The 24,132-nt window shown below is 33.4% G+C and overlaps 4 protein-coding genes across 6 annotated transcripts; 1 reads left to right on the top strand and 3 right to left on the bottom strand.

Annotated features, from left to right (window-relative positions):
• Positions 1–565: 565 nt before the first annotated feature.
• LOC112022014 (double-stranded RNA-binding protein 1) lies at positions 566–5,571 on the bottom strand. Its single transcript, XM_065764861.1, has 3 exons — positions 5,148–5,571; positions 3,563–3,825; positions 566–2,545 (listed from the first exon to the last, which is right to left on the bottom strand). The coding sequence occupies exons 1-3, from the start codon at positions 5,170–5,172 to the stop codon at positions 1,049–1,051; spliced, it is 1,785 nt and encodes a 594-aa protein (XP_065620933.1). The 5' UTR covers positions 5,173–5,571; the 3' UTR covers positions 566–1,048.
• Positions 5,572–6,973: 1,402 nt separating this feature from the next.
• LOC112022257 (uncharacterized) lies at positions 6,974–7,477 on the bottom strand. Its single transcript, XM_024054829.2, has one exon. The coding sequence runs from the start codon at positions 7,475–7,477 to the stop codon at positions 6,974–6,976; it is 504 nt and encodes a 167-aa protein (XP_023910597.2).
• A 3,775-nt stretch (positions 7,478–11,252) lies between these two features.
• On the top strand, positions 11,253–14,955 carry LOC112021989 (protein SICKLE). Of its 3 annotated transcripts, XM_024054564.2 has the most exons (4): positions 11,253–11,432; positions 11,564–11,636; positions 12,831–13,182; positions 13,860–14,955. In XM_024054564.2, exons 3-4 carry the CDS (start codon positions 12,870–12,872, stop codon positions 14,570–14,572), a joined length of 1,026 nt encoding a protein of 341 aa, XP_023910332.1. In that variant the 5' UTR covers positions 11,253–11,432; positions 11,564–11,636; positions 12,831–12,869; the 3' UTR covers positions 14,573–14,955. The 3 variants fall into 3 exon arrangements, with proteins under 3 accessions (XP_023910332.1, XP_023910324.1, XP_023910341.1); XM_024054556.2 differs by having other exon boundaries at positions 11,253–11,636; XM_024054573.2 differs by having other exon boundaries at positions 11,254–11,636; positions 13,863–14,955.
• A 2,479-nt stretch (positions 14,956–17,434) lies between these two features.
• On the bottom strand, positions 17,435–21,559 carry LOC112021978 (VIN3-like protein 2). The gene is given in 6 exon segments (XM_024054546.2): positions 17,435–18,403; positions 18,685–18,906; positions 18,909–18,994; positions 19,822–20,161; positions 20,164–20,478; positions 21,297–21,559. Coding segments are annotated over 6 exon segments (1,821 nt in total). The 5' UTR covers positions 21,316–21,559; the 3' UTR covers positions 17,435–17,564.
• Between the last annotated feature and the right edge of the window lie 2,573 nt (positions 21,560–24,132).

The raw sequence follows: 24,132 nt of genomic DNA, 5'->3' as shown, positions 1-24,132 counted from the left end.
GATGGCCACCTAGTATTCTCTGTGCACGATGAGAATACCGCGTAATACTTTCATTTTTCACACTTATACCACATTCATACTCTTTTAATTTCATGCACGAACATTTTGATGATTAATGTTTTTGCTTTATTAAATAGATTAAATGCTAGTTAAATAATGAGATTTGAAAGTTTCTGTAAGAAGGTTTTTGAAAATTGATTGCTCCAATTTTCTTGCAAATTTAGGCTTTTTAGATTGCATCAAAGGAGAAAATATTACTATGTATGCTGATATCCCAACTTGTTACATCAATTATTGATGACACAGATTAAAGTTTGAATTTCTTGATGAAGACGACACAAACTCAAATTTTCTTTTATAATTATGCAGAAAATCATCGGTTAATGTACTTGATGCAAAAAAAATGTTAATACTACTAGTCTTCTATCAAAGCCAAACATACTGCACCTGCGTGTAACAAGGATCAAAATTGATGCCCTTAATAGAAAGAATTCAATCAACATTTTTGCATCCCCTTATTCAGAAAAAGAAAATGATGATTATATCACAATAGGGAAAGATGAACTCATCTCAAAAGCATTCACTGCAAATATTGATACTTGGCAATAAAATTTTTGAACAGATCACCAAAATAAAGTTCTTTAGGTAACATAAAGAATACGTACTATAGCAGTAAGTTCTTTGTGGTTCCTGCTCCGAATCTACCAATACAAGCAAACGAAGCTGATGGACACCACAAGATGTAAACTCTGACTAAATGGTCTAAGACACCCAGATAAACTAACTGATATATAGCGGTAAGTTCTTTGTGGTTCCTGATCCAAATCTACCAATACATTGCAAACGAAGCTGATGGACACCGCAAGATGTAAACTCTGACTAAATGGTCTAAGACACCCAAATAAACTAATTGATATAGAATTCTTAATATGTCTAAATCTATTAAAAACCTCGTCTCAATATTTTCCTAACTGCAAAATATTTCCAAACAATTGAACACTCTCCCAAACACGGTTTGCACCTGCCTGGATCCACTCTTCTGATTTGTTTAAGCCAGCTGGACACTTGAAGTCTCTATCTGACCCATAGTAGAATTGTCTCCAACTGAAGCTACCCCTGTAACTCCATTAACCTCCTTTGTCAACGCAGTCATATCTCCGGAGAACACAGAAGATGTTCCTACATCAAGATTCCCATCATTGCTTTGATTAGGACTTAAAGCTGTTAACTGCCCATTATCACAAATACCATTGACTTGGTTAGCCAAAGCACCTTCCCCAGTAGATATTTCTTTTTCATTTGCACACGCATCCAATCTAACATTTTGGGGATTCCCCGTGGATTCTATTGCCAACGCACCTTCCCCAGCAGGTATTTCTTTCTCATTTGCGCTCACGTCTGAACTACCATCTTGGGGATTCCTAATAGCTTCCATAGCCAATGGTCCCGAACCTGCTTCTTGGAAGCCATGTCCATTAGCTTCTATAGCCAGCACAACTTCCCCAGCAGATATTTCTGTTTCATTTGCACTCACATCCAATCTAACATTTTGGGGATTCCCCGTGGATTCTATAGCCAACGCACCTTCCCCAGCAGGTATTTCTTTCTCATTTTTGCTCACATCTGATCTACCATCTTGGGGATTCCTGATAGCTTCCATAGCCAATGGTCCCAAACCTGCTTCTTGGACCCCATGTCCATTAGCTTCTATAACCAACGCACCTTCCCCAGCAGATATTTCTTTTTCATTTGCACTCACATCTAATCTAACATTTTCAGGATTCCCCATGGATTCTATTTCTATAGCCAACGCACCTTCCCCAATAGGTATTACTTCCTCATTTGCGCTCACATCTGATCTACCATCCTGGGGATTCCTAACAGCTTCCACAGCCAATGGTCCCAAACCTGCTTCTTGGACCCCATGTCCATTAACTTCTATAGCCAACGTACCTTCCTCAGCAGGTGTTCCTTTCTCATTCACGCTCCCATCTGATCTACCATCTTGGGGATTCCTAATAGCTTCCATAGCCAATGGTCCCAAACCTGCTTCTTGGACCCCATGTCCATTAGTTTGATTCAATTCTGATCCATTAGCATCAATAAATGTCCGGGAACTGCCTGCATTCTCAACTTGACTGTTGCCTGCCTTGTCGCCCAATTGTTGCCTTTTCAACATTCTCCTTGTAAATCTAGGTTTCTTTGCCTTTGGAACATTTTCAGTCTCCTCATTAAGAGCAGCTAATTCAGTCCCCCTTTTCTTGCTTGGGATTACTGTTAACTGAGTCTTGTGAACTGATTTGTCAGATAACTGGGATGTACTTGACTGAATAGCTAAAAGTGCAGTTCTAGCAGCTTTGATCTCTGCCTCTTTCTTTGTTTTTGCTGCAGCTCCAATATAACGAATCCCCCCAATCTCTACAGTACATGAAAAGAGAGACACTCTACCTGGGGTTTCATCCTTTTGGCACTGATACAACGGAATTGCATAATTCATCTTCTGAGCATATTCTTGAAGTAGATTTTTGCACAATCCTGTTTCATGCTGCAATACACCAAAAAATATATAAGGTATGTGGCTTTATTTACCACATGGCAGCAGGAAACATTTTCATAATGAAGGCTCTACATGTAAATGGAAAATACAAACAATAAAGAAAGTGTAATTCTGCTGGATAAGATTCCACAATTAATATGATGATGGTGATCATATGCCAACGTTTGTCAATGCACTAATGAGGCATATATAGACATACTTTCAATGGAAAACATGAAATGAAAACAAGAGACCACTTTCCATTGGTTTGGAGATTTTATAGTCTGTTTCTAACTGAATGTGGAATAGTACATTGCAAATGGACTTCTGAAATCAATTTTCATAATATAGTCTATAGGGAGCTAAATGAAACCATACTCATGTCATGTATTCTAATTTAGGCACAAGAATAAAGCTAACAAGTAGAAGTAAAAGAGGATAGAAAGTAGGCTCTAGGCATTGGAGCTTATTAGAACACACATTACAGCCAGCATCTCTTATTTAAAACCATGTTCAGGTATTTTTATGTTTTATGCTGCTATATAAGGTCATGCCATGCAAAGCAATTTGGAGACCATAGACATCAACCTACAGGGACTACACATAACTAGCAAGCTCTGTTCATATTATATAGAACCAGTTATGAAAGCCCAGTAGCCTACAAAATATGATACTCCTAATTGATTGAACTCTAGTTTGCAAATGGTTATTACTTATTAATGCTCCAAGAGTGGGATGTTGCATAAAAACTATGATATTTAAGATTAGATATGGTTACACACATTTGCTCTTACTCTTAGGTCCATCTCTTCCAACAACAACTTCCTCTTGGCAGAAACTGTAACAAATTTCAAATTTTGTACATATAATCCATTGACAAAATTATATAAACACACTACATACAGAAGAGAAGGAGATTTCCAGCTTCTACATACAGAACCAAGGATGGATAAATACTATGAGACTGCATCAAAGATAATCAAGAAAGTTTTACGGCTAATTCAGAAAAATATAAATTGAACTTACAACAGGCTGAGAGATGGATTGATTAAATTCACTGGCTTTAGCTAACTCCGATAGAGCAACCTCAGCAGCTGACTGCTCTGCTGCTTTACGATTGAAAAATCCAGGCAAAGAATCATATCTAACATCATTTACTATCACAGTTGACCTGAAGGAAGGCTCATGGGAAGGGCCTTCTTTGATAGTCTCATACACAGGAGTAGGAAGTCCAATTTTTTGAGCATACTCCTGTAAACGGCTCTTGAATACATAGCAATTTGAAACACCTGGTGTCAGAAAAGAGGAAGAAATGCTGAGTATTAATCTCACAAAATATATACATAAAAGCATGAAAGATAAACCTTCCCCTATAATTTTCTGTCCAATTCAGCTAATTATAGGACGATGCTACCTCCATTTCAAAATTCCAATAAACTTTACATTCAGAACAGATTAGTAGCCTATAGATGCATTGCATTCAAGAGATTATTCCTCTCCCAGAACTTTGTAGTGTCTTGCAATCTTGTTCTACCTCTCTCTTGGGCGCTTGTGTAAAACCTGCTTACCCAAACCACTCTCTCGATGATGCTCTTCACAAGCATCCGTTCACATTAAATTGTCCATTAGGAACAGAGGGACATGTCCAACCATATGAAGGACAGATATTTGGTATAGCAAGCATGAAAATCACAGTTGAGGGTGATTTTAACTCGATGCTACACAAACTCTTCACAAATGTGGGAACCAGTGGGTCCTAATTTCTAAGACCAGTAATAATTGAAAAGAAACTTCATGGTCAAGAACCATAGAATATGTTATACATATGATCCATACCGAATTGCAAATAACACATCTTTCTCCGAGTCTGCAGCAACTCGGAGAAATGCCATACATTTCTACACATGTTGTAGCTATGACATGATATCTTGTTGTCAACCTATTATTGTTCCGAAAACTCTATGACACTGTAATAAGTAACCGATATCTGAGACTATTATTGAACTTGATCATTCAATATGCAAGGCTTTCATTAAAAATTACTGGGTGTTTCCAAGCAGCGAGGCTTTCGCTCATTCGCATTAGTTTATCCAAAAGTTCCTTACCCTTATGCACGAATTATTACATAACCAAAATTTAGGTAACAAATTCGATCATATTAAACTTAAACCCCAAACTCAACACACTTCCACTTAAATGGTCTGACCCTAAATGAAATGTACGTGCTTCCTAGTTAATTTTTTACACTCTCTAAATATAGTGTCTTAAAAATGTAAATTTTCTCATACTTTTATCTGAGCTAAGAAATCCATAAAAATAAATTACCATTCCTATTATCACCAACTTTAACAAAGCCAGTTCCTTTCTACTAGCCCCGAAATTTTTAACCCATAAAAGAAAATTCCTCTTTCGATATTCGATTTTTAATTATAATCGATTGTTACTTTTATTTTTCAACTTTAAAAAAAAAAAAAAAAAAAAAAAAAAAAAAAAAAAAAAAAAAAAAAAAACAAACAGAAATAAATAAAAAAAAAAAAAAAAAAAAAAAAATCAGAGAAAATTTTAAATTAAAAAGAAAAAAGAAAAAAAAAGAGAATGGAGATTGGAATACCTTGGAAGCCTTCGTTGGTGAGCATAGCTGTGAGAGAGTTCTTTGATGGAATCGAAAGAAGGTTTTACGAGTTTAGAGAGAGAGATAGAGAGAGAGAGAGTGGGGAATTGAGGTGGTGAGAAACCGTGAATGAAAAAAAGCGTGCTTTTTTTTTTTTTTTTTTTGGAAGAAGAAATAGAGAGAGTGAGAAAGAGAAACACTGTGAAGCAATAAAAAAATTGTACTACTAGTACTAGAAAAGAAGTAGTAGTTATTGTTCCCGGCAAAGCACGCGAATCTGCTGCTCGGGTTTTTTTCTTTTCTTTTCTTTTTTTGTGATTATGATGATGATGAAGAAAAGGATTCACTCATCTCTACTCTGTGCACAATACCTAGTGGAGGCGAGAACCAGACCCGCGGAGTTAGTAATTGATAGGATCCATTTGGTGCTAATCCAATGGTGGTGGAAAATAGGAAATAGGAGGGTCTTTTTCTTTTTTTTGTTTCTTTTTTTTTAATAAAGTTGATACCTACTAAAAGACAAAGTCTAGGAACATCTTGTTTGGTAAAGAAGTTTGAGTAGTGTTGTTTGTACTTTTTTGAAAGAGGTGTAGGTGAAAAAATATGCGAAAATATATATAATGTTATTTAAAATTTGAAAATTAGTGTTTAAAATGTCTTACCAAACGGGCCCATTTATATCAATTCTTATGTGTTAATCTTAATTCTTTCGTGTTAATAAGAATGAAAAAAAAAATTATGTTAAAAAATACTTAGTATTCTCAAAATAATAATAGTAAAATCATATGAAAATGACCAGATAAGAATTGTCATTCAAGAGTTGATCCATGTTTAAAACATAATTTTTATTACAACTATGATGTACACACTATTATTTGTGACACAAAAGTTGTTCCCTTCTAAAAAAAATAAAGTCTACAGACATAATTTTTTATCGCAATTTTGATGTATTAATTAATAATAATGGAGAAAAACATTATAGGTTCATTATTCTATAAAAATTACCATATTAGAATTGTGACACAAAAGTTTAGCTATATAATTGTTGAAATAAAGTAAAAGCTATGTGTAGCATCGATCATTTAGGTTATTTTGAGTTGACACACTTCTTGGTATTTTTTATTTGTTTTTGTCTTTTATATAATTCAATAATTTTACATTAAAAGATATCAACTAATTGAGTTACAAAGTTTTTGGCTGACTGACTTCTTGATCTTCATAGAAAAATTCGAACCAAAATTCTAGTCGAACACCATTCAGAAAAGTTTTGTTAAGGTAAATTAGTGGCAAGTCCACTTCTTTTATCTCAACAAGGCATCGGCACAATGGTAAGTGTCTTCCACCAAAAAAAAATTAGTAAGTTGCGAGTCCGAGTATGGAAATTAGCGATTCTAAGAAACTTTGGGATAAGATTGTCTGTCAATTACTTCTCTCATACCCCAAAAAAGTGGGAGTTTATAAGTAAGTCCTCTTATTCATTTCCTTTTATTTCTCAATTGTCACATTTGGAATATCAAACTTTAAAGATCATATATTTGAACATGTCATGGATGTGTGATTACTTATTCATTTGATATATTTTTTATATGGGTAGTTTTTTAAATGTTGTAACTTATATTTTTCAATTAAAATTAAAAATATAGTTATATTGACTAATATAATATAAATAATATTATATATTTTTAACAATACTTAAATTCAACATAAAAATGTGGTTAAATTTATACTTGTATATTTATTTAAAGCCAGAGCTAAGAAATCCAATTAGATTTTTTTTTTTTTTTTTTTGAGAAAAAAAGAATCCACTTTATTAATGTAAGGATAATTTATGATGTTATATCAACATAAACTAGATACGTAATGTCTAGTGGGACAGATTCCATCCAAACAGTTAAAGGAAAATATTGTCTAGCTCTCCTAGTTAAAGCGTGAGTAACTCCGTTGCCCTGCCGCCTAACATGAGAGAAAGAACAAGTTTGGAACAAACTCCTTAAAGACTTACAGTCTTTTATAATATGACCAATACTAGACTGGTCTGGACAGTGACCCACTAATGCTTTTACAACAAGTTCCGAGTCTCCTTCAAATACCGCATGTCTCAGTCCCAACTCCTCCATAAATAACATCGCTCTCCTTGCTGCTAGTGCCTTAAGCACTTCCACAGTTGATGGCATGTCAATTTTTTCTGCTAGTGAACCCATAACTTGACCCAACTCATTCCGCACCACAACACCAATCCCTGCTTTCTCTTCATCCACAAAATAAGCTCCATCATAGTTTACCTTATACGTTCCTTCAGCTGGAGGTACCCATCGTTGTGTCCGAGCCATGTTTCTCACGGGTTTGCCACCTGAAATCCAATTAGATTTTCAATTTTGCACTATGTGTTAATTTTTTTTTTTTTTTTTATGCCAAGTAAGTTTTTTTATGCCATTATGCCAAGTAAGTTATTAGTACAAAACCTAAAGAGTTTATGTCAAAAACTATATAAATGCTATGCAAAACCGAAAGAGTTTATATTAAAAACCATATAAATGCTACAATGGAGAAATTGGACAGTCACAAAAGCTAAACTCTTTGAATTCTCTCTCTTTGATGGAAACCATGAAATTGTCGATAAAGCTTTAGAGCAAAAAATCAAAGCAAGTAACTTGTTTTTAATTTTTACTTGAAGATTTTAGAGAAGCATGTTGTCTTCATTAGTCCCACAAAAGTTTTTAGTTGTAATTTTTTTAATTTATAAAAAATTAAATGATTTAATTTTCCAAATTGTTGGACAACATAGAAATTAGTCTCTTAAATATTCATTGCTTCAGTTTAGTCTCTCGGTTTTTTAATTGTAATTTTTATAATTTATAAAAAGTTAATTAATTTAATCTCCAAATTGTAGTTGTCTGTACATAACCTAAGCACGTAACCCAAATGTCTCTAACTTAAATTAGTCCTTGAGCGTCGTGACATTGTCAATTAAATGCCAGTTTTTTTATATAAATTAAATACCTTATTTTAAAGTGATATTGTTATAATTTATTAAAATTAAGTTTTTTTTTTTAATAATAAAGTGGTTTCTGTAAGTGGCAATTGACGGAAATGGGGCAAAGGGATTAATTTTTCTCATCCATTAGTTTATATTATACGTCAATAACACAAAATTGAAAAAACTATTTATCTGTTTTCATTTTCCAATTGATCCAGACCCAGAGGGTCTTTTTGTAATTTAGCCTTTAAAATTGTTCATAAAATTGTTAATTTTAATATACCCTTTTAAGAATATATATATATATAACTTCACATTTCATTTAAACATCACGAAAATTGCGTGAGACTATTAGTTGGATATCGATGACATACATTTTTTAAACATAACCTTCGCATGACATCACAATAATATTGTGTTCTCGTACTATTAATTCCATCAATTAGCAATATTGTTGAATTAATTATTAATCTCTCACCTTTCAAAATTCAAATCCATTTATGTTAGATTTTATAATTTTTTAAATGTTAACAAAATTAATTATGCAGCAAATGAAACAATAGGGCACATTTGGTACACTGTAATGATTATTACATGGAAATATGAATAAGTATTACTAGGAATCCTTTAAGTTGGAATGTAATAAGTATTACTATTCATTAGTTTGGTGACCATTTAGAAACAGAATTCTGAATATGTATTAACAATTTAGTAGAGTATAAAAAGAATGTGTAATTAAATCATTTTTAAATCAAATTTCCTAAAATACACTTATTTTAGGGTGTTCAAAATAAAACTAATAATTAACAAGAAATAAAATTTATTTTCTTTCCTTTTGAAGATGTGGTAACTAATGGCTTTTTAGGAATTTTTTTTTAAAAATTTATTACATAAGGTGAAGGAATAGATATTCAGTACTTTTTATAAAGAATAGTTATTCCTCATTTTAAAGAATAGCTATTCGTAAGGAATAGCTATTCATTGTAATAAAAACATAACCAAACAACCGAATAGTTATGCCATAGGAATATCTATTACATTACAGTGTCTATTACAGTCTACCAAACTTGCCCAACATTCTATTATGGAAAGTGTGTAGATTTCAAAATGAAGTCAATTCTAAATATCGAATTTTCGAAAATTTGACTCAATGAAACATACCACCGCATACCCTTGGTGCGATGGTTACTCCGCAAGTATAAATGCTTGTAGGATGTGGGGGGTAAGGACTGGGGTTCAAGTCTCTAGGAGATACTAAACTGAAGCAATGAATATTTAAGAGACTAATTTGTATCCTGTCCAACAATTTGGAGAATTAAATTAATTAACTTTTTATAAATTCAAAAAATTACAATTGGAAACCGAGAGACTAAATTGAAGTAATGAATATTTAAGAGACTAATTTGTATCTTGTCCAACAATTTGGAGAATTAAATCAATTAAATTTTTTATAAATTAAAAAAAATTACAATTAAAAACTACAATTTGGAGATTAAATTAATTAACTTTTTATAAATTAAAAAAAGTACAATTAAAAAATCGAGAGACTAAACTGAAGCAAAGAATATTTAAGAGACTAATTTGTATGTTGTCCAACAATTTGGAGAATTAAATCAATTAAATTTTTATAAATTAAAAAAAAAAATTACAATTAAAAACTTTTTGTGGGACTAATGAAGACAACGTGCTTCTCTAAAATCTTCAAGTAAAAAAGTAAAAACAAATTACTTGCTTTGATTTTTTGCTCTAAAGATTTATCGACAATTTCATGGTTTCCATTAAAGAGAGAGAATTCAAAGAGTTTAGCTTTTGTGGCTGTCCAATTTCTCCATTGTAGCATTTATATGGTTTTTAATATAAACTCTTTTGGTTTTGCATAGCATTTATATAGTTTTTGATATAAACTCTTCGGGTTTTGCACTAATAACTTACTTGGCATAAAAAAACTTACTTGACATAAAAATTAAAAATTAACACAAGATGCAAAATTGAAAATCTAGTTGGATTTCTTAGCCCTGGCTTTAAATAAATATAGATATATAAATTTAACCACATTTTTATGTTAAATTTAAGTATCGTTAAAAATATATAATATTATTTATATTATATTTGTCAATATAACTATATTTTTAGATTTAATTGAAAAATATAAGTTACAACATTTAAAAAACTAGCCATATAAAAAATATATCAAATGAATAAGTAGTCACACATCCATGACATGTTCAAATATATGATCTTTAAAGTTTGATATTCCAAATGTGACAATTGAAAAAAAAAAAGGTAAATGAATAAGAGGACTTACTTAGAAACTCCCACTTTTTTGGGTATGAGAGAAGTAATTGATAGACAATCTTATCCCAAAGTTTTTTAGAATCGCTAATTTCCATACTCGGACTCGCGACTTACTATTTTTTTTTGTGGAAGACACTTATCATTGTGCTGATGCCTTATTGAGATGAAAGAAGTTGACTTGCCACTAATTTACCTTAACAAAACTTTCTTGAATGGTGTTCAATTAGAATTTTGGTTCAAATTTTTCTGTAAAGATCAATAAGTTAGTCAGCCAACAACTTTGCAATTCAATTAGTTGACGTCTTCTAATGTAAAATGATTGAATTATACAAAAAAAAAAAACAAATAAAAAATACCAAGAAGTCTATCAATCAAAATAATCTAAAAGATCAACACTACACATAGCTTTTACTTTATTTCAACGATTAAATAGATAAACTTTTGTATCACAATTCTAATATGGTAATTTTTATAGAATAATGAACCTGTAATGTTTTCTCCATTATTATTAATTAACAGATCAAAATTGTGATAAAAAATTATATCTAAGACTTTATTTTTTTAGAAGGGAACAATTTTTGTGTCACAAATAATAAGGGGTACATCATAGTCTATATATATATATATACATATATAATCGAAACTTTTGAAACTCTCATATTTTTACACGACAGCATTATTAAAAAAAAATTAAAACAAAAAGCTAAAAACTAAAACCGAAGCAGTTAAAGATCTCATATTTTTACAGCATTATTAAATAAAAAAAAAAAAAAACCCGTAAACACCGTAACTATTTTTATCCCAATAACTATTTCTTTCCAAAACAAACCTAATAAAATTTACTGTCTTCAGCTCCTAAACAAAGCCCGATACAAAAAAAATATTTCTCAGTCTCTGTCTCTCCTTCAAACGCAAACACAAACTCTTCAGCCCAACAAAGACTGCAAGACCCATACGCAGGAACCCAAAAACGGAAAACCTAGACGCAGAGCTTTCTCTCTTCCCCGGCGACGGTAAGCGATTAAAACTAAATAGAGAAAATTGTTTTCTATCTTTTCACCGTCAGTTCAATTGAAGAAAGTGAAAGTAAACACCGGCAAAAGCGATTCAACTAAGCCACAAACGCTTCGCCTCATGGTTGCAGAGTCCTCCACCTCGGTTACTGCTTCACAAAACTTCACAACCAACCTAACATCAAACTGTTGGAACGGCTACAGGTAAAATAAAATCTTTTATATTAATTTTGGGTGTTTAATAGGATTTAGGTTTGGCTATTTTGTTTGGTTTTGATTTAGAAGAATTGGTTTTTATCAATACTCAAAACCCTAATATAGGTTGTCCCTCAATTTTGGTTCCTTTCAATATATCGAATTTTACCACAGGTTTGAAATAGTAAAAGGGGGGAAGGGCAAGCTGCTTATGTGGCTTCGGGATATGGGTTTTGGCATCAGAATCAACCCCAATTACAGCGTATTGAGTTTGAGTCTGAAAGCGTGACCTGCACATTAAACAATCTAGGTTGGATTATAAACTGTCATGGGGTGGGATTGTGTTATAGGTTTTTTTTTTTTTTTTTTTTTTTTTCTTTTTTTTTTTTAAAAATTTTATCTGTTTGTTTATATTGTGCTTATTTATCTTTCAGATATTTTTTTTTATAAGTTGAAAAAATAAAATTAATTATTTACAGCATAGTAACAATCGATTATAATTAAAAATCGAATATTGGAAAGTGGAATTTTTCTTTTTATCGGTTAAAAATTTCGGGGCTAGTAGAAAGGAACTGGCTTTGTTAAAGTTGGTGATAATAGGAATGGTAATTTATTTTTTATGGATTTCTTAGTTCAGATAAAAGTATGAGAAAATTACATTTTAAGACACTATAGTTTAGAGAGTGTAACAAATTAAACTAGGAAGCGCGGACATTTCATTTAGGGTCAGACTGTTTAAGTGGAAGTGTGCTGTGTTTGGGGTTTAAGTTTAATATGACCGAATTTGTTACCTAATGCTATGTTTGGAAGTTTGGAGGGAGAGGGGAGTAGAGGGAGGAGAGTAGTGGGAAGAGAATAGAGGGGAATGGTTAATCTTTACCTTGTTTGGATGTTTTTAAAATTAAGGGGGAGAGAAATAATTAGTGAGAGTAGTAGGGATATAACAGCATAAGTGAGAGTAGTTGTTGATCGAGTCACTGAGTGTACATCTTTTCTTAGTCTTTCTTATGCATCTAAATAGATGCAGATAGAGAGAGATGCATAGGGGAAAACGGTGATGAAAGCATTAAACCTGATTGCTATTTTTTAAACTTCAATATCAGTTCACTCAATTTGTTATCCAGTTTTGTCATAAAAGTAGAAGCATGAAAGTTTTGCATCAAGCTGGACGGCTATTTGTTAATATTAGTTCATGTCTTCCAGGGAATGAGTTGTGGCTACTGTTTTGATCAGTAAGGTTAAATGGAGGATTCAGAGAAGAGAAGAGACAGACTGAAAGCAATGCGCTTGCAAGCTGATCAGACTGAAGCTTCTAGTAATGTTGCAAGTCTCGCTGTGCCTGTTTCCCTTTCCAATCCATTGCTTGAAACCTCTGCAACTATGGCAGTGCAGGAGGAGTCATGTGCTCCAAGGTTTGATTTTTATACAGACCCAATGGCAGCATTCTCTGATAGCAGGAAGAGGAGTGAGGCTGGTAATCAGATTAGACAAGATTATTTCACATCTCCAAGTAATCATGGTTCTCCAATGGCACGGTTTTCACCATCTCTTCCAGGTTGTTTGTAATATTTACATCTTATGATAAAATGATCACATTTGATTACCTCAAACAAATAGATGCATATTTGTATAATCAAGCATGCAATTTTTTTTAATAAAGTTTTGGTTCTTGAGTGACAAGTGACAACATGATGTGATACTTCACTGTTATTATTAAATTAGTGGAAAATGAAACCATTTTCATTCTACAAATGCTATTCTTTTTTAGCAATATTTGATTTATTCTGGTGCTTTGAGTATTTGTTTGTATAATTAGAGCCACTTATAGAGATGAAACATGGTTGTTAGAGAACATGCCATTAGTAGTTGCTCAAAGGAGCTTGAATGAATCCTAGCCAAGTACTTACCACCTAGTGGGACATATTGACTGGAAAATATTTGGAGGTCTATGCTTAGGCTTCAGTTGTTAACCTTGGGCAACTTATTCCCTGTGTCTATCATAGGCATGTCCTTGTGCAAATGCATGCAGTAAACTTTTAAATCCTATTTTAAGGCTTATCCTTTTAATGTCAGTGAACATAAAGATGGGATTCTGGCATTATAATTTGTTTTATCATTGCAATAATGCCCAGAATGTTTTATGATTATTATTGGTCACCTTTTGCTTTAGTTCATAGTCTATGAGATGCCTTGTCCCATTCCCCCTTAATATATTCATTTACTATGATTTAGCAGGACCAAGGAACCCTGGAATGACTCCGCCTCCTGCTCATCAAATCCAGACCAGCAGTTCTCCCCATCAGATGATGTACCAAGCACAAGGTTCTTATTACAACTCTGGTCCCCTTAGAAGCCCAATAGGAACAGCCAGTCCTTTTTCCATGCATCCGCAAACTCCTGAAGTCTGGAATGGAACAATGAACCCAACAAGCTATAGGTTTCCATCTAATCCATCTAGAGGGGGTCATCTTCCAAGCCCTGGCTTTGGACCAAGAGGTAGCCCGCATTTCAATACTGGACAAGGCAGGGGTCACTGGGTCAGCCACAGTCCAAGCCCTGTTTCAAGACATGGAGGCAGCCCTAGCCCTGGTTCAGGAAGAGGAGGGGGCCGCTGGTATGGAAGCAGCATGAGCCCTGGTTTGGGACAGAGTAGTGGACGAGGGCGGGGTTCTCATGCTCATCCATCGACACCAGAGCGGTTTTATAATGAGTCCATGTTAGACGACCCATGGAAACTTTTGGAACCAGTTATATGGAGGAGTGTGAGTGCTTTAGTGAATAGTTTGAACACCCCTGCCTCACCTAAATCCTGGATTGCAAAATCTCCTATAACAAAAAGACCGAAAGTTTCAGAATTTTCAAACAAGTCAAGTTCTCAACCAAGCTTAGCCGAGATCTTGGCTGCCTCTTTTAATGAATCTGTAAATGATGCATCAAGTACATGACGGTTGCTGGGAGTTCCATAGAGCTACACTTACTTCAGTATGGCTTCTATCCAGAAAGCGAAGCAGGAAGACAAAAAGGTATTTGGTGGACTCACACGCTGTGAGAGGGAGGATGCATATATCGGATGTATGATATACCTTCTCTTGAACACCTGAAGACAAAAAATTCCATTCGAAGAAACTCTTTAGTATTTGCAATTGCATGTAATGATCTCTGCTGAAATTCAGAGTAAACTATCAGATGGCTTCAAGTATCTGATACTGTACTAACATAGCAAATTGATTATGGTTATGTTTTGCAAGTTCTTGTGGCTACTACAAAGGTCTCCTTTGCAGTTGAATATTTCTACAATTTTATTACATATTTATCGCTTCAATGTGCATTTGGAATCTTTTGATTCACTGTTTATTGCAGTGTATTAATGTATAGTTTTTTAAAACCCTGCATATATATATATATATAACTGTAACTTTGTCCCAAATAAGCATAAAGCAACAACACAACTACGTGGAAGTGGATGGAACTTCAGGAAAGGTGATCCTCATAGTCACTGTTCTGGGGGACGTACCATAAAGTTACATTTTCACCGTTCTCATGTTTCTGATCAATGGTGATGGGAGGGAGGTTAAAGTGACCAAGTATTGGATACATAAAGCTGGTGGCAAATATTATGAAAGTGGTATTCAATATTTCTGTCTCTCTCTTTTAGGGAAGAGAAAAAAGAAAAAGAAAAAAAAGGACCCACTTGAACCCAACTCATGTCGGCACCCAAGCAATAATGTGACTTGTTATTACTTGAATTCACAATTTTTAAAATCATAATGTGACTTGTTATTACTTGAATCCACAATTTTTAAAATCACTACATGATGGGTCACACGTGCCAATTTTTTTTTGTCTTCCTATATATATATGTTATCCTTCAACTAAAATGATGCAGTTTTCTCGGTTTGTTTGAAGGGACTGTGGAGCAATTGCTTTTTGGTAATTTGGGACTAACAAGTAAAACTTTAGCAAAAAATAAGTATACTTTAGCAAAAAATATTTCGACAAAAAATTAAATAAGTTACTTATAAAGATACACAAATTGCATGGTACTTTGTAGCGACAGTTGAGTCTAATCGCCGGTTTTCGTCACAAGTAGTAACAGTTGTGTCTACTCGCCAGTTCTCATCATGGTAACTACTGACAGTGTATTCTTGTATACATTTTTTTACTGCAGGCAATTTTTATGTGGCTACTACTCTTATATTGATCTATTTGAATATCGTTTATTTTATTAAAATTAAAAATTTATTGTTAAAATTATTATAAATAAAAATAAAAGTTAGTTGAAAAGTTAAAATAGTATAATGAAACTCATAAATAAGATCAAAAAATACAATAACACATATAAATAATAGCAAAAATAAACCAAGTAGACATTAGACTAGACTCTCTCTCTTGGATTGATGATTGAAATACTCCGTAGTCTAGACTTTTTTTTTGGTATACTCAAGTGTTCCCTATTTAAAGGCACGTACCACGTAAAAAAGCAAAGAGTACAGAAAAAAAGATGTTTAAGGTACCTGTGGCTTTTAATGCTTTCTCCACAGGACAGTTGTGCTCGCCAGATCTTGTCATGGTAAAAATGAGACCTGTTAAAGCTTTTTTTTTTTCTTTTTTCTTTTTTTTTTTTTTTTTCTTTTTTGGAGAAAAGAGACCTGTTAAAGCCGGGAAAATATTGAGGACACCAAAAATTTAACAATTTTTGCCAAAAAGTCCCACATGATGAGTTGTAATAAATAAAAGTGTAAACCTATCATTTTATTTTTACCATTCACATCTTATTACATGACAAGTTGTTGTAAAAGTTATAAAATTTTTTATGTCCTAGCATTGCTTTTAAAATTGTCAATGCAATAAGATTTGCCTCCTTATATTTACCCCAAAAAAGACCTGAGCCTCCACTTTGGACCCAAGGTTTTGGCTATTTATTTAGGAATTTTCTCTTGCAGGTAATTTTCACAAACTCAACTCCTACATTCCTTAAAAAAAAAAAAAAAAAAAAAAAAAAAGAAAAAAACACTCCTACATGCCTCTCTTTGGGTACAGACGAATCCTAGATCTCTTTTTGGTATTACACAACTAGTCGTTAAGTTAATCAAGTATGACAAAGAGAACAAAAAAAATACTTTTTAAGTGCTTGGAACCTTCAGGAAGCTGGTACAATAAAATGCTTTTCTTAGTGCATTTCTTAAGCTGGCTCAAAAATTCAAAATACATTTTGAAGGGTCTAATGAATGAAAAAGTATCTCATGTATTAGATATATACATCTGCTCACAATGTATAACCTCCCCCCACCCCCCGCGGGGGCGGGCGGTTGTTTATCCTCATTTTCATTGCAAGTGAGATTGACCCTTAAGGACACCTCCAATAGATGAGCCAACATCTATTTCTCTCCAAATTGTGCAAAGCTAAATTCAAAAATATGCATAGGCAAATGACATGCTAACAGAACTCTCCAAACCTAGAGAGCCATTATAGCTCTGCAATCCAATATTTTATAGCAATTTTCACCCAATACCAACAGTCACAAATCACAACTCAGCAAAGCAAAGATGCACCATGCTAAACCTCTGCTACACTAAACTAAACAACCAAGTTCTACCATACTCAGGCTCCTCCAAGCGCAACCATGCCCGTTCACACACAACCAGTCAAAACCACACAAATCACAAACCTCTACCAATCAGAACCCAATCACTATTTGTAAATCCCTGTTTCTCCGGCTCTAATGTTGGAGTATCCCAAACTAGGGTTAGATGTTATACCAAACAATACATTTCTGCCATTCTATATGTACATTTTAAAGCTGTCATTCTAAAAATTAAATGATAATGAGAAATATAAATCAAAGCCAAATCTATATCATGTTTTGCCAATAAAAACCTACATATCTTGGTTACTCCTAAATCTCATGTAACTAATAATAATCCCCTATTCAACATTTAGTGCCACAACCTGAAGCAAAGCCCATGCCTAGAAACTGGCTTTTGTTCGCTTGATATCTTGTCCATGAAGGTATGTATAAGCTGTCCAGCTAAACTTGGAGGGTCATCAAGCAAAACATGCACAAAGACATTAACCACGTTTCTCTCTTGCTCTGTTGCCTTGAGGCTGAACCAAGACAGAAATTTTACTCTAAAATCTTCATCCATGTGCCCTTCATGCTCTAACCATTTGACCACTCGCACAGAGTGTTCATAATCACTCTCCTCAAGTCTTTTATAACCCATAGCCGGAACTGCCCCCATTCCACTAGGTTTACAAGGTGTGGAAGGAGAAACCGCTTCGGGGCTTACTGAAGATGCGGCTTCAATGAAAGGAGGCAGCAAATGATACCCGTCACGCTGGCTCTTGTTGAAGTCATACAATGGCTGAAGCTTTGCAGTGTGGTTTGGTAACTTGTTACTAGACTTTGTTGACTCCACCTGAGGATGATTTTGAGCTATTATTGCATGTTCTGCCTTTCCATTATCTAAAGCTCTGAAAAAGGTTCCACCTGATGGAGCTGTCACCCATTTAGCTTCTGAAATACTCAATATCTCAGTGCTGCTAAACAAAGAAACCTTGCAGAAATATTCAGTTGAAGGTTGAAGATAGAGTATATGGAAAATCTTCTGTGGCCTAAATACAATGAAAGTGGGTTGGTCTGGATAATCCTTCATGACAGACTCACGATGCCACAGCCTGCAGCCTAGGAAGTTTTTCAACAGATGGTCTTCATATTCTAGCACAATGGTCACTGAGGTAGAGGTGGACTTTTCAAATTGGATTTGACAAGCTGCTAAAGATATTTCAACCAAACATCATAAGTGAAAAATGAATGCACATTATAAATGATTCAAGAAAACGGTGATTTTATTCTTCACATTAATATAGAGACACTATTATTTCAGATTCAAAAACTCAAAAATTGATCCCATGTCTACGTTTACGATTACAGTGACTATGTTTATGACTTTATGATGCCAGCATGACTTCCCAATCTTAATATATATATATATATATATGAAGGCATTTTATAAGAAAATTGAGACCTCAAATTCTAAAACATAAGGAGCTTACCGGTTGGATGTTTCTTTTCCTTATAATCAGGGTAAAATGTTGAATCAAAAGATTCTAGTGCAGAAGCACACAACTTCTGAACCTCAGAACCACAGGAGAGTCTGTTGACAATGCTTCGTGCCATACTTGTGCATACCTGATCCAGAGGCCCCACTTCATCGTTCAGTATATTCACTGCATTTTCCACTGTCTTCTGAACTTCTTTGTATAGTGTTGTTCCATGAGAATCTTGTAAGCCAAAGATAATCGTAGGCACAGTACATCCACTCTTCTGGCTTCCTTGGCAATTAACATTTGTTTTCTCCAAGTTCTACAAAACCAATTAGCAATCCATGACCCTGTTCTCTTGGTACTAAAAGCAGATGGTCTGGATCAATTAACCAGATAAGTGAGTAGCAATGTGAAGTACTGACAGCGTCTTTTGCTATTGGATTAGGTTGGTTCACTCAATTCATGGTTGGTTAGATCAATGTAAATCAGCATGTAAACTTTATAAAGAGTTCCATGATCATGCAATGCATTCTAAAGTATCAGATATCATAAAACATACAAATTGTAACATAAAAGTGTCTACATAAAGTTTGCTTTTCAATTAGGTCGGTTCACTCAATTTCTCATCCTTGACCCCAACTAACCTAAATTTGGTGTGCACCTGGCAGCTGAGCCTACATTAAAGGACACTCAATGTCAAACACCCTAATGAGTAAGTTTGTTGGACATCATATTTATATATGTTAAGGCAGTTGAATTGGACATTGTATCATTTCACACCAATATGAACTGGCCTGATCACCATATAAAGAGTTTCATAACCATGTGAGTACCTGCACAAATATGTCTGGATAAAAGGTAAATGTTATTTGCCAAAAATGTTTTTGTGAGTGCCCACTGAGGTGCTTCAACTTGCTGGGGAAGTAAAAAATAGAGCTGGTAGTAACGTTCTCCATGTGTGAGCAAACGTTCATGTTCTAAAGTACTATACAGTAAAAAAAAAAAAAAAAATCAACAAGTAGTTGGGTTTCTCGTCTTTGGTTGCTTCTGTGCATCTAGTACTACAAATTATTCACCGAGTTAGAAGCTCGCAAGTTTTTTATTGAGATGTTCAGTGTTCATTAGTGCTGCTGAAAAACTACTTACCTCGTTAGCCCATTGATTTTTTTGCAAGAAACACAATAGAAGCTTCCATCCAACTTTGTATGACATCCATTCTTCATAATACCAGCTCTTTCATGCTTCAAAGCACATTCCAAATGGCATGACAATCCACACAGCTCATAAGGAGTATCAGAGCCACAGGTCAACCACAGACTAGGATCCTTGTTATCATCATAACGATGACAGACGCAGCAAGAACATCTCTTGCAAAAAGCATCCTCTGGATTCAAAGTAGCTTTACAAGCAACATTCTGACAGAGCAGGATTTTAGCATGTTCTTCTTCATTGTTCTCCAGAGGAACATGATTCAGGTCAGTCAATTGTCGAGACGGGGCCCTATGTTCCTTTTCCTTTTATGTCCAATATGAGCTGGAGAAGAGGCAAGAGAATTATCAGTATCGCTCCTCTTCGAATCCTGGGATACTAACTTTAGAAGGTGTCCTATCATTTGAGATTTTGTGTATCCTGTGTACTTCCTCTCTTTTCCCATTTCAGCACAGATGATTTCAAGAAGCTCCGGGCGGGTAAAGGATTGAAGCATCTCCGGGGCATCTTTTGGCCATTGGGCAATCTCATGGACTAGCTCTCTTTTCTCTCCCAAGCTTAGCCGGCTACATTTTTCAGGATCAAGTATACAACCTTCAAAAAAAAAAAAAAATCTAAGTTGAACTTCATATCGCAAATGTCATGTGTAGATGAAGTTTTAACATGACTCTGAATATAACTTCCAATGAACCTAGGAAGGAAAAAGTTGTTGTTCACATTCTCCAGTCAATTGTTCATATAGCAATGGTAAAATTGAAAATGAAAATGCACAACACCCACAACTCCAAAGACCCATCACCAAATGCTTGGACATGATCTTTACCAATGTATCCACTTATTTTCATAAATTTCTTCCTATTATTGCATTGCTTTATTTGCTCCCTTAACATGAAAATACAAATACTGTATCTGGAGATGTTCATTCATTCAAGTCCTGATTTTTATTGCTTAATATTCGTCTAAAGGACAGAAAATTATCAGTTGTTCAAGAAACTCTCAAATTTTCTCTCAAATATATGCCCCAAAACTCTCATTTGATATGCAACTTAAAATTCACAACTCAAAATTTTAACTTTTAACTTTTAACATTTTTTTCTTTTTTTTTTAACTAGTAAATTATGCTCCAACCCATGACATTATCTTCCATGCCATTTATACTGAAGGATGATGAAGTCTCATTTGAGCTAGAGCTCATTCATTAATTGAAGTACTAATTTTTGACATACATTTTGCAAGAACAATAATTATTATAATATTGAAAAAAAGAAAAAAATAAATAAAAGCTGAAAGCCAGAGACAAAGTAACTCTAACCACGTAACCACCACCAAATACATTATACATTATGGAAAAGACTCCAAAATAATAATGGCTATGAAAGAACAAAAACCCAGAAAAGATTTCAAACACTAACCTGAGAAAACCGACTCCATGCCTGAAAACCTTTCTTCGGGTTTAGTTAGAGTTTTAAAAACATGGAACAGAGGACTCAAACTCAAAGCTGTGGAGAAAGAGAGAGAGTGTGTGTGGAGAAAAAACAAGACTCATCAATAATGTGAGTGTGTGAGAGAGAAATCAAGAATCATCAAAACCATTCTTTCTACGGCCTTTGCTCTCAGTTTGCTTGAGGCTAATTTTTTTCTTTTACTTTTTTTATTATTATATATTTTTTGGCTACAGTTCGTGCGTGATATATTATTATTATTATATGAGCAAACACTATGAGGCACCCTAATCCACACCCAAATTCACGACTGCTTTATGCGTCCCTAACATGACCTTTTTTTGTTTTTTGAAAGGGTCCCTAACATGAATCATTGAATACTATCTCAAATTCTCAATTAGTATTTCACTACTACCACGGCTATGATTAGGTTAATTATTGAAAGATATTTCTTCACTTTTAAAAGTTACATCATAAAAGTTGTGACCTCATACTTTACCTATATTTGGTTATCAACCTTAATTTTTTATTAAAAAATATATTTATATTTTCAAATATTTCAATGAATTTTTTTTAAAGATAATTATGGTCATACTGACCAAAACTTTTCTTCCCAAGACTTTCAAGCAATTTATGTATGGGCAAAATTTAGTTACAAAACTATTTGTAGCCTAAGGCTACAAACTGCTCTAATAAATTGACATGTGTAAAAAATGACATGTGCATTGAACATGATTATTTAAGTAAACTTAACCCAACTAACCCTAGTTAACTACACCATCTATTAAAAAAAATAAATAATAAAAACTAAAAAACTAAAATAGATACGTATTTCAATGTATAAGGAGGTGCCAATTTAACTATAGGGCACTTGACATATTTCAATGTTTTTTTTTTTGAGAAGCCAAAAAAATTTGATTTTTTTTTTTAGAGATTTTCAACCTATGACATTTGCTCTGGATATTAAACTTCAAATCTCTTATTCAATTGTTAAAAATTTTACTAATTAAACTAATTAACTGAATCTCACTTGACATATTTCAATGTAGTTCACTAGTTCTTACACTAAATATGTTTTATCAAAAAAAAAAAAAAATTATTCGACGTATGTTCTTATCACTTTAATATATAGACGGTGACATAATTAATACCATGTCATGCTTTATACTGTCAAATTGACATAGGGTTGATGAATTTCATTTATTACATCCACGTATTCTATTTATCAATAAGAATTCTTGAGACATTCTAAAGTATGAGCACGGGTTTTTTAAACAAAGTGAAAGTTTAAACTTTATAGAGCACATGCAATTTAATATACTATATATTTATTTCACTAATTTTATCTTTAAGACAGTGCCTAGATCATTATACTTTTTGTGTGGGTTGAAACTTAACCAACAAATAATTTCTTATTTGTTATATTATGATTTATGACTGTCAAAGTTATAGTTGTTGTTTACTGGGGCTTTAGTCGCTGACTCTCTGTCAACATGCCACCAACTTTCTTGACCTTCCAAAATAATCTTGGGATTTTATGTTGAATTCATAAATGGTTATTGGTTTCTAAAATGTTTTTTTTTTATTATTATTATAAAAAGTTTAGGTGAGGGAAGACTATTCCATACTAGGGTCAAGGTAAGTCACAGGCCTTAGAGAAGACTTACATTAGACTTATAGATCGCCCACTAAGTAAGACTGCTGGTAATGGAACTCGAACTTAAGTCTTTTAAACAAAACGTTTGAGTCTTACCAACTGAACTAACTCTCATTAGTTTTCTAGATAAGTTTTTGCCCAATTGATAAAGGTTTTTTTTTTCTCTTTAATGTGAGGAAATAAAACAATGAGTTTTGTGTGTTAAATATAAGTAGTGTAATTTTTGTGTGTATTGGTATTAGATTTCTCACAAGAGTATAACCAGTGAGACAAGCTTTTGATCTATTCAATAATAAAAGTGTGGAATTTAAATTGATATTAGTTAAAAATATAAGATTTAATTTGACCTAGAAATAAAACTTAAATGTGAGGAGATAAAGCAACGAGTTTTGCCAGTTAAATATAAGTAATATAATTTTTGTGTGTATTGGTATTAGATTTCTCACAAGAGTATAACCAGTGAGACAGCTTTTGATCTTTACAATAATAAAAGTGTGAAATTTAAATTGATATTAGTTAAAAATATAAGGTTTAATTTGACCCAAAAATAAAACTTAAAAAAAAAAAAATCCCATACTGTATTAATTTATTATTATCATGTACTAGTGAACTAGCTACTAGGAATAGGATAGTAAAAGCCCACGCGCACATATAGTTCCTCTGATATGGTCGACGATATTTCGGTTATATGACTCTTTCACTATTTGCTGCTGCGCGGTGAAACGCGTGAGAGAGTGAGACAAACCTTTTTCGTGTGGGAATTGTGTACGACGCGAGGTCTATATCTAATATGAGTCCTTTCACTGGTGTCCTGCATTCACGTAATGAATCAAGATTGTTAAGATCTGTATCTTTCTGCTGCTCCTTTTTTTGTACAGAATGGACGGCATGTGGGTCTCACCTAGTCCACACTTTACACTACAGTTTTCTTTTTATAATTTATAAGGCATATTGTACAAAATTAGTGTAAATATATGCGCTCATTTTTTCGTTAGTTCAATTGGTAAAATTTTTTTTAATTAGTGTAAATATATGCGCTCATGTTTTCGTTAGTTCAATTGGTAAATTTTTTATAATTAAATAAAAAATTTGAGATTTAATTCTCGTTTACATAAAAAATTAATTGGTATCTTAGTCTAAAGATAAAGA

The sequence above is a fragment of the Quercus suber genome, unplaced genomic scaffold (assembly GCF_002906115.3).
Source record: "Quercus suber isolate HL8 unplaced genomic scaffold, Cork oak 2.0 scaffold_588, whole genome shotgun sequence".
Classification (NCBI taxonomy): domain Eukaryota; kingdom Viridiplantae; phylum Streptophyta; class Magnoliopsida; order Fagales; family Fagaceae; genus Quercus; species Quercus suber.
Note: the sequence above shows the minus strand (reverse complement) of the source record. Positions and strands in the feature narration are given on the sequence as shown.